Genomic DNA, 10,138 nt, shown 5'->3' with positions numbered 1-10,138 from the left:
TGTGCCAGGTTGGGCACTTAGCTACCTCAAGTCTGTGTACGTTAATTATTCGTTATGAACAACTAGAGTTATATTAGATTACAAGAGAGCTTTTAAAATTTAAAACTTACACACAGAAAATTTGCACAATAGTAGCTATGATTATTTATGCTATAATGTTTCAATAAGTATCACCACCGCCTCTGCCTTTCTACAGCCTTTTACCCCACTTCCGTGTGGAGCCCAGCTTTGGAAATACCTATTAAGTAGGCAGGCTAAAAACAGCACATGCAACATGACACTGTTGCAAAAGGTGTCAATTTAAATCCAGTGTAGGTAATTCCCCCTGTTTTTTGTTGGCTTTTCCAAACAGTAAGGCTTTCTTTTACTAGGTAAGATTTCTGACTAAATGAGGGGATTCAAAATGCCAATTATTCTTTTCTCAAATACAGGAAGCTTGAAAGAGTGGACAATGACACCTACTATTCACCAATAACAGAAAACCATATAAAAATGGAGAAGTGTGAGATTCTGGAAAAGCACCTTTTAAAAAAGTGAATTCTACAGTTCAGCATTATTTATTTCTTCATTCAAACCACTCAGATAAGCCCTGGGTCTGCTCATGTGACTATCCCTTGTGCACAGCTTAACAGTCTACAGAAGATACACGCACCTATATAAGTTAGCGTTTTTTTTCAGACTGGCAAACTAGCTAAATAGCACTTTCATGAGACTTCCCCTCCACCACAGGGGAGGGAAGCATTGCTGTTTTCCCCATGACATGAGTTAATGTACAGACTCAAACCTGTGGCCTGTCAACAGAGCTCAAGCCTGGTGGGATGAGTCAGCTTGGGCCCGTACCTTCCCTCTTTCACAGCATTCGGCTTGAGAAGGATCATGCCCAACTTCTTTCTACTCCCAATTTTTGCTGCCTCCACCAAGCCATACATCAGTAGGCTTGGTTGTTCCTCCTCATGCTAATTCCTACAGTCAAGTCTCCTCTCCCTCTCTTTCAGCCCCTCTGCTGCCACTACTGAGTCCACAAAACATCAGAGGAGTAGCTGCTCCTTTAGCCTCTCCTTGAGTCTTTCTGCCTCCAGAGACTAGAACCCAAAGGGCAAGTAGCTAAAGAAGAAAAGTGAGACAGGAAATAAAATATGAAGAGTGAGAGTGGGCCAGTAGCAAGCAGAATGCAGGCAGAAGGCTAAGCTAAAGAATTCAGGAAAGGAGACTTAGGAATGAAATAACTCAAAAAACCCAACTTACCTCAGTGTTCATAAGAACATACCTACAGTCAAACAAGACTGTAAGACAGTCTCTCACCACTGACCTTTCTCCTCATTGCCACAAACAAACGAAAGTGGTAACTCACACACCTCTCAGAATGAGTCTGACACCTTTACTTACAGTTTTGTAATCGCAATACACAGCATTAGCTGATGTGCCGCTTTACTTTGCATCTTTAAATAAAGGCAGCTTCTTCAGAAAGCATATCATAAAATGAGTAAGGCAAGACAACGAGTCCTACTGCTTAACGCTCTAGTGCTAAGCATAGCTGATCAGAAAAGAAAAACAAACTAAATGTACATGCCTGTTCTTCATTAGACGCACTTCTCTCTTCCGTGCGGCCTCTTCTGCTGGCTGGGTTGGAAGTGCTGGGGAGGATGCCATGACTACGCCTGGTGCAATGGTGCTGGTAGGGGCGGTGCGAATCTGGTAAGTCTGCACATCTCCTGAGGCAGCTGGAAGACAAAAGCCACAAGGGAACATCGTGTCAGTTTGGTGACAGCACTGTTTAAATATGGTGTGAAAAGCACCTTGTCATCTATCTAACCACGCACTCTGGGCTACTAGTATAGGAGGGATGACCATTATCTGGGTCATCATTGCTATCTCAGTGTTAGGTTTATTAACATATGCAAGGTTTTAGTAATTCCTGATGAAGTCTTCACTTGTGCTTGATAACATCATTTGTCTCGCTGCATTGCTGTACTTCTTTTTCTCTTAGTACATTTCCTTTTACTTCTGTTTTGGGGCAGTTTTAGCAGCAAACAATAGGCAAACAATATTTCTAGCTGTGCTCCAAAATGACTATGTGCAAAAGGGGAAACTACATGAGTAAGTATCTGGGGCAGAAAAAAAGGGTGTAGAAATGCAGCATTTACACTGACAAGAGAGACAGTGCAAGTCAGGCACTCAACTTTACTATTTCTATAGAATGAAAAAGTTGTGTTTTTTTTAATCTAGGAGTGCTATATTTGCCTGAATTCAATAAAAATATGATACTACCTAAAGAAATCACATTTGCTTAAGAACACAAAAACCAAAGGATCAATGCAATATTAGTTAATTTTTCTCAGCTATGCATTTTCACTGATGCCTGATGACCTCTTCACTGAATGACTCTCAAACTACCTGCTTACAATCATAAAAGCAGAGGCCCAATTTTACCCTTATTTTTTAATAAATAGATTTTTAATAACCCTCCTTCCCCCCAATTTTAATAAACATATTAAAAAATATGTTTTAATAAAATATATGCTCTAATAAAACAAGAAAAAGCAACCTGGTCTAACCCTGAAGTAGCCCTGCTCTGAGTGGAAGATTTGAGCAGATGACCTCTTGAGGCAATTTCCAACCTAAATTATTCCATGATTCTAAGATTCAATGATTAAATATTTATTGAATAGTGACAGAAATCACAATAGAAAGCAACTATGACCTTTAACTGAAAAGGGAAAAAATTACTAATAAATGAAACTCTCCTTATGGAAAGAACATATCAAACAACTCTCTTTCCTAACTTAAATGCTTTGCCTTAAATTTATTGTTGTTGCAGCTGACTGTCTGGCAGAACTCAGAATTCTAAAGTGGTCTATGGTATCAGTTTCTGAAGAACACATAGCAAAAATCATGTGGACAGAATGCAGGAAACACAGCATGGAAAACCAAAAATGAGCTTTTTTTTTTTGAAGTGAAACCAAAGTATCCACAAATTTATTGGTCTGAGAGGACAGGCGCCAAGAAGATGTGACAAACTGCTTTGTCTGTAATTTCCTTTTGGAAACTGATCTGTGTCAATGCCGTTAACTCTGTTTCCTGACACGTTTGAGGGAGTTAGGTTGGCAAATTATAGCTGTATGGAGAAAATGTTATACAGAATGACTGACTGTGAAGTTCCTCACCTTGTACAACAACTTGATTGCTGGGTACAAGTATCTGTTGTCCATCTGTGGTCTGTGCATATTGTAAAATGGTGGTGCCAGGTTGGGTTGCAGCTGCATTGGTCATAGTCAACGTCTGGAGACCTTGTACTCCATCTGTGCCATTGTTAGACAACTGTATTGCTCCTCCTTGGGTAATAGCAACTGAGGACAAAGAAATTTGATACAGAGTTTAAGAGATTAATATACTCATTAACTTACAGTATTAAACCTAGATACAGAAGAATACTGAGTTAAATCCCTTGAATCCTTACACACCCTTAAATCAGACACATTGCTTTCATGTGCATTTGAAGAAATCATGCTTCAGCAGTAAGCTTTTAATTTTACATGAGACAAATATTTTTGGGGCCAAAAAATATAGCCTAAAACACCATTAGTTTCTCTGACAAAACAGCGTCACACAGAGGAGCTACAATCCTCCCCTGAGAAATATTTTTTATTTATAAGTTAGGATTTTCTTTTTGGTTGACTTAGGTCTTTTCCTCAGTCCTTCCTTTTTTTCTTCTCATCTGAAATTCCTCTCCTCTTCCATGCTTTACTCCCTTTAGTTTCCTCTGCTGCTATTGATATCCATCTCGATTTTCACCTTCTTCCTGTTTCTCTACAACTTCCACAGTACCTTCTTAGCAACATTTTCACTCATACAGGCCAAATTTCACACAAATTTTTTCCTTCATGCAGTCTTATTTTGTTGTTTTTTTCCCTTTCTTCCCCTCAGATCTGTCATTCAGGTGTACTGAGACATCACTTCTCTTTCTGTGCATTCACGAAATTTTACTGTGTTCCCATATGCAAGTACACTAAAATCTCAAACATCTGTGTGAGCATTTTTTTTTTACAGTGATGGTAGAAGAGCAGACTGAACTACATCAATCTCAATAAAATTAAGTAGGATATTAGGGAAAGTGGCTAAGGAGTAAAGAGAGATACAAAATTGTAAAGGCATTTAAAAGAAAGATGTGAGCAGATATCTCTTTCTCCCTCTTATACATTAAATACTGAGTTCAATTTTTTGTGTGAGACTGTGAATTCTAGCTTTACTGCTGTATCCTCAATCCCTTATGTCAAAGCAATATATCTGTAAAATCTAATGAATAAAGAAATTGCAAACACAGAAACTTATATTTATTATGTGTTTTAAATAAGGTTACGGAAATACTTATTTCTTTCAGGACTCTCTGAAAATTTAATTGAAGACTGTAATGTTCTTTCTAACGATTTCTAACAGGTAACTATTTAGTGAGCTAGGATTAATAATCTGCCAGGAAAAAGAAGAAAAAGACTTCTGAATTGCCTCATCTGGTTCCTGTGGTTCAATGTTTATAATAGCTGAATGGTTAACTTGTATTTTGTCTCAGGATGTAGAACATTTGCTGCACTAACACTAGCAAGCAGTCCCAGAGTGTAAATCGAACGTTTTAAATACTTACAATGGGAATGTGTTTAAAAGTCATGGGTATTGAACAGTCAAATTAAAGTAATCTTATATTGTCCTCCTGCATTGTCCTAGTCCAAACAGTCATACAAATAATAGTTCTTCATCTTCTCATCCCCACTTACTAGCACCACTGAGAAATACAGACTACATACTGTACTGCCCACTGCTGGTTTGGTAAATGGGAGTTGGCACCGTAACAGTGGCGATGGCAGGGGCTGCTGTTTCCTCTTCAGACTTTTCTTCTTCGATCCTTGGCACTCCCGGGGCGTCTGAGGACAAGTCATTCAAAATTTTTCTGGCAAAGACAGTGTGTTGTAGAGATTTTAATAAAAAGCAAAAAGTAAAAGAAGGTCTATTTGATACATGATGCTGGAGAAAACTGCAAAGAGCAGTGACCCAGCAAAGGAAATAATGGGGGCAGAATGAAAAACCAGGACAAATCGAACTCTTGCTGGAGAAGATTGTTCAAAGTGCCATACACAGATGGAGCCCAGGTGCTTCTCAACTCAAGATACAACTATTGCAGCCTTCCCTTTTTCTTAAAAACATGTTTCTCACTCACATATTTTTACTTGTTTCCTGCTTTCAGCCACATAAAGATATGAAGAAAGCAAAAGTACGTAAAACCTATCTCCTCATTTACATCARGGGAACCGCTAAGTTTCAAAGAGCATAAAGGCCAGAGACCCGCATATAAAAGAAGTCAGCAGCTATGCTTGTAAAGAGCAACCAGCTTACAATCTAACACCTGCCTTGGAGACAACGCTCAGTGTTTAAGTGAAACTCATGCAGTTAAGTTCACAGATGAGGCAACCATCTTGCCTGAGAGAGAGATCTGTATGAGTAAAGAAAACAAGAACTGGTTGTTTACTTACTTACATGGCTTAATTACCCAAAGCCCAAACTGCTAAAACATCACAGCTACCGGTCCTGCTGAACACGAATGTAAGACTGACCGTAACGGTCACTGTGATTTGCGGCAGTTAGACTAAGCACTGTACCCTGGACAGACTACTGTGAAGCCATTTTCACTGGTGGCATATTCTATCATTTGCCACTGCAAAATGCTACTTCCGGTAGCAAATAAAGGGGAATGTTTTTTGTGATATTCCTCGTATGTTTTTCTGTGGACTGTCTCTCTAGAACTCAAAGTGTGATGAAGCAAACACAGCTGTAGAACCAAGCTCCAAGACAACATTCATTTCTTAAATAAGGCTTCTAAGGCTTTGGGAGCCAGAACATCTGTATGGAGCTATTTGGGGAGACTGGTCACTTTGCCAAGCAACTTGACAAACAGAGCCTTTGCTGTTGCTATTTTGACTCTGTGTGCACACAGGAACCCCAATGTTGCACAAGCACTCCACTGTGCCAAGCACCACATGGACAAGTAACAGATTCCTGTCAAGAGAGTCTGCAATCGAGGTGTGAGACCAGAAAAACTGGTGGACAAAACAGATGAAAAAATCTGGAGAGAGCAGGGAGGATGAGGAACAAAACCCACAAAGCTCAAAATAGAAAAGGAGAAATTACAGCTCACTGCTTTTTTAACTCCTGTCAGATATGATTTGGTGACTAAAACCTGTCATTGCCATCATAAAGATGGATATAAAAAAAAAGGTAAGGCAGCAGCTTTAGAAACATAGAAGATATGACCCAACACGGAGAACACAGGAAGTACTTCAGGACTCGGCCATCAGGATCAAAGTGGAGCTGCTGAGGAAGAGGTATAGCTCTCCAATTCCATGAACCTATCTGTACTGACCATGTCTCTGGGGAAAGTTACAGCAGCTTGGATAATGCCAACTGGGAACTTGCTTGACACAGCTGTAGTCTGGCTCAACCCTTCTGAAATGGCGCCTATACTGGCCTGGTGGCTGAGCTGCATACATGAGCTTTACAATTATTAAGTTTTTCAGAGTCACCAGGATCTGGGTTGAGGGACAGAGGCTGTGGTGTGGGCAAGCAAGTTCATCTGAATGAGAATATAGAATGCACGTGYCCTTTCCTCTCAGTTTTGCTGCTTGTTTACTTAATTAGCTCTGTTGTCTCATGATATTTAGCTATTCTTCCATATATAGTAAGTGTCTGACTGCAGAAGCAGACTGCAAGGAAGTCTGTAACAGCCTTAATGTTAGCAACACTGCTCCTCACAAATAAAAATATATCCAGGATCTATATGGATAGAGATCCTTAGTGGTGATTTTCACTATCTTCATTAGGACAGCCTTGAAGGCTCCTGAAGAAGGCAGAAAATAATCTGTGACTGCTAAAAAAATGGGTGAGAAATGTTCAGGCCTAGAGTCTGGTTTAGATTTCTAAGGCTATGTTCATTAAGAAAAAAGGAGCAGCTGAATTTTCTGAAGTAGCAGGAATCCACAAGTCACTTAAAAACTGCTGAAATCCACAGCTGTTCCTTAAAATCATTTAACATGTTTTAAGAATGAAAAGTGAGATTTAGTATGGCCAGAAAAAGGCGTGCATGGGGTAAAATACTAAAGCAAGTATGACTAACACCATTTGAAGGAGCACTTCAGTTGGTCTTGCCACATAAATATTTGCCACACCAACTAAAGATACTAGATGCCTATCACTATGTTAAACTCGCATCCTGGCTTCTTAATCTTTAAACATAACCAAATTTGCTCAAGCAGAAATTCTCCTTGAGCCACAGAACATCACATGTTCATTGAAAGTCTCACAGGAGGAAAGAATTAAGTTTTATCGCTGCTAACATTTCAACATTAATGAAAAACAATAACGTTGATTTTAGGCCGACTACAGATTACACAGTAGCAACTTCCTAGTAAAGCTTCAGTGTGCTCCATGTATTAAGTATCTATTAAAGCTACCTCTAAGGCACCTATCACAAGGATAACTCAATGTTTTACAAATTTGGTAATCAGCGTATTCTCAGCTCCTCTCTGTCTTGACTCGGTTTAACAGCTGAGGTTTCCTCCTCCTCAAACTATTTGCTTATCTCTTTACATCTATTCTACAGAAAGATATTGCAGAAGAGAGATTTTAATTAAATGGATTTATAGTTAAATCCAAAAATAGCTATAGAATCACACCGTTTGTCTCCCCATTTGAAGGATGCATCCATCAAGCAAAATGCTTCTGCCTTTAACTTCCATACCTGTAGGACGGTCGTCTGGAAAGAATTTCTCTGCGTTTCTGTGAGTCTGTGACACTGTCTACTGATTCCTGTGAATCTTCACTTTCTGCTATAGTGGAGATCTGTAAATAAGAACAGCAATTAAAATCAACAGGACACTGCCAATGTCTGCTATTTCAAGGAACTGTTCACATTATGTGAAAAACACTACAGTGCAAGTATTATATACCTGGGCAACTAACAGTAAGGACAGGCTGTTTAGTAATGGATACAGTAATGAATGACCACAGTCAGTTAGAATTCCTTTTACAAATGAAATAGTCCTATGAGAAAATACAAATAGTAATTCCATACGCTTTTTGCTTTCCATGATTCCTTCCTTGTTTCCATCCATTTCAAGGAACCAAAGAAAGGCTGTCAATCAAGTTTAGGGAGAGAATAACTAATGCAACTTAAGATAGAAAGCAGAAGGGTTTGGAGACAAAAGAGCATAATATTTAAACTGAGAAAGATCCATTTATAAATCATTGGGTGAATATGGGAACTGCAGCAGATTTTTGTATTTTGGGCTTTGATGCCATGTTACAGAGAGACTGCCTTCTCTTTTGGGAAATTGGCAGGAAAATATCATACCTGAAGATGCTAACAAAATTCTGCAGTGCTGTAATTCTGAACATCTGTGCTAAAAACACTTACAAAGATTTATGTAGGAAAGCTCAAATGTTTGTATCAATCATACTTCAATAATTTGAAATGCTAAAAATGTAAAAAATATCTCCAATATATAAACACAGGGATTTTTTTTTTCCCAAACAGCTCATACTACAAATATACAAAAGCTAATGAAACAGTAAATAGCTAAAGGTCTATGTGAGAAACAGAGCTTGTAGTCTGACATTTTGTGCACTACTGAGAGGATTCCTAAAGGCTCAAAACCTTGCCAGTGCCTGAGTCTCACAACTATAACATGGAGGGCTTGGATAGATCCAAGGCTGGCTGCGAACTGCCAGGCTCTGAATACCACAGCATTCCAAACACGCTCTTGCTTTGCATTGTGTCAGGTGAATTCCAAACATGATTTCATTATCAGTCTCTTATCTTCCACCCCTGGCTAGTAACTTGTGCACTTCTCTGAAAACTGCTCACCTCCAATAGCTTTAAACTCTAAACTTTTGACTCCAGTGGCTGAGGAGGGTAGGGCCTGCCAGAAACTCAGAACTAAAGCTGACAAGGAGTAAACAAAGATTATTATCAGAATGACCTAGTTTTAAATTATGCATCACTTACTTTTAAGAATAATACCCAGCTAAATATCTGTATCAAATAATCACAATGGCTAGCTTTTAAAATTAACTTTTTTTTGAGCTCAGTGTACTAATAGCAAAGGCATGATGTACAGTATTTGTCCCGTGTAGCGGTTGTATCTTAAACATTTTCTGATTCTGTGTTCAATAATGCTGGACTTAGTGGTTCCAAAGCAAAAAAACATAAAAAGGTTACAGATTTTAAGGATTACGGACTACTTTTCTCCTAAGTCTTTAAACAGTCTCTTCACTCATTCTTTCATTATCTGTCTTGGTTTGCAGAAAAAACAATTAATTACTAAGGTTTTACAAAGCAAACAACATTCAACAGGCAATTTTAAAATCACTTTTATGAGGGGACTGACAGGTATGTGTTAAGGTCCATTAACATACAGACATGCGTTTGTAAACCAAGGCAAATGTTTTCTAAGAAGCAAAGACTCTCATCCCAGTACATTAGCTTCATGAATAATTAAAAAAACACATTTTCTAAAATCCCTTTTGTGCACTTCAGAGCTAATAATATGAATTCTTACAAGTCAATAAAGATGTATAAAAACACAGCAGAGAGAGAAGTATGGAAATACAGTAAGAAAAACCATCAGTTGTTAAACTCACCAACTAAGTTCTAGAGGGAAATGAAACTCAGCATGTATGGAAATGAAAAGTGGTTAAACCAGAATAGAAAAAAGTCACAGAGTAGCAAATACTGTGCAGATTTTGCCTTCAACATGCTCTTTAAGTTTATTTATATATATATATATATATATATATATATTTAAAGAACACAATCCACACACAAGCACATGAGAAACCAGGGTACGGGCAGGTCCCTTGAGAACGCCCAGTTTACATATCAGGCAGAGTCCTTCCGTAAGTACCTGAACTGTCTGGACCTGGGGAGACTGAATAACTGATGGCTGAGCAGCCTGAATTACTCCGTGGACTTGAACTGTCTGCCCATTGGGCAGCTGAACTAAGGTCACCGTGGGTGCAGAAGACGTTGCATGAGCTGCCGGCATAGATACCTGCAAAACACAGACAGGGAGCATAAATTAGGTTATTGCATTGTTCT

The 10,138-nt window shown here is 38.7% G+C and overlaps 1 protein-coding gene across 3 annotated transcripts in view; it reads right to left on the bottom strand.

The window, feature by feature from the left end:
* The window catches only part of CREB1 (cAMP responsive element binding protein 1), a 42,178-nt gene that overhangs the window by 7,997 nt on the left and 24,043 nt on the right, over nucleotides 1–10,138 (bottom strand). For all 3 annotated transcript variants that reach the window (XM_026087374.1, XM_026087384.1, XM_026087392.1), the window contains 5 exons: nucleotides 9,945–10,091; nucleotides 7,781–7,881; nucleotides 4,797–4,939; nucleotides 3,165–3,347; nucleotides 1,571–1,721 (listed from right to left, as the gene is read on the bottom strand). In XM_026087374.1, coding sequence (XP_025943159.1) covers nucleotides 1,571–1,721; nucleotides 3,165–3,347; nucleotides 4,797–4,939; nucleotides 7,781–7,881; nucleotides 9,945–10,091 — 725 coding nt within the window. The remainder of the gene's footprint in view (nucleotides 1–1,570; nucleotides 1,722–3,164; nucleotides 3,348–4,796; nucleotides 4,940–7,780; nucleotides 7,882–9,944; nucleotides 10,092–10,138) is intronic.

This window comes from Apteryx rowi, unplaced genomic scaffold (genome assembly GCF_003343035.1).
Source record: "Apteryx rowi isolate R43461 unplaced genomic scaffold, aptRow1 scaffold_12, whole genome shotgun sequence".
In the NCBI taxonomy this organism is placed as follows: domain Eukaryota; kingdom Metazoa; phylum Chordata; class Aves; order Apterygiformes; family Apterygidae; genus Apteryx; species Apteryx rowi.
This window is presented reverse-complemented; position numbering and strand designations above follow the sequence as displayed.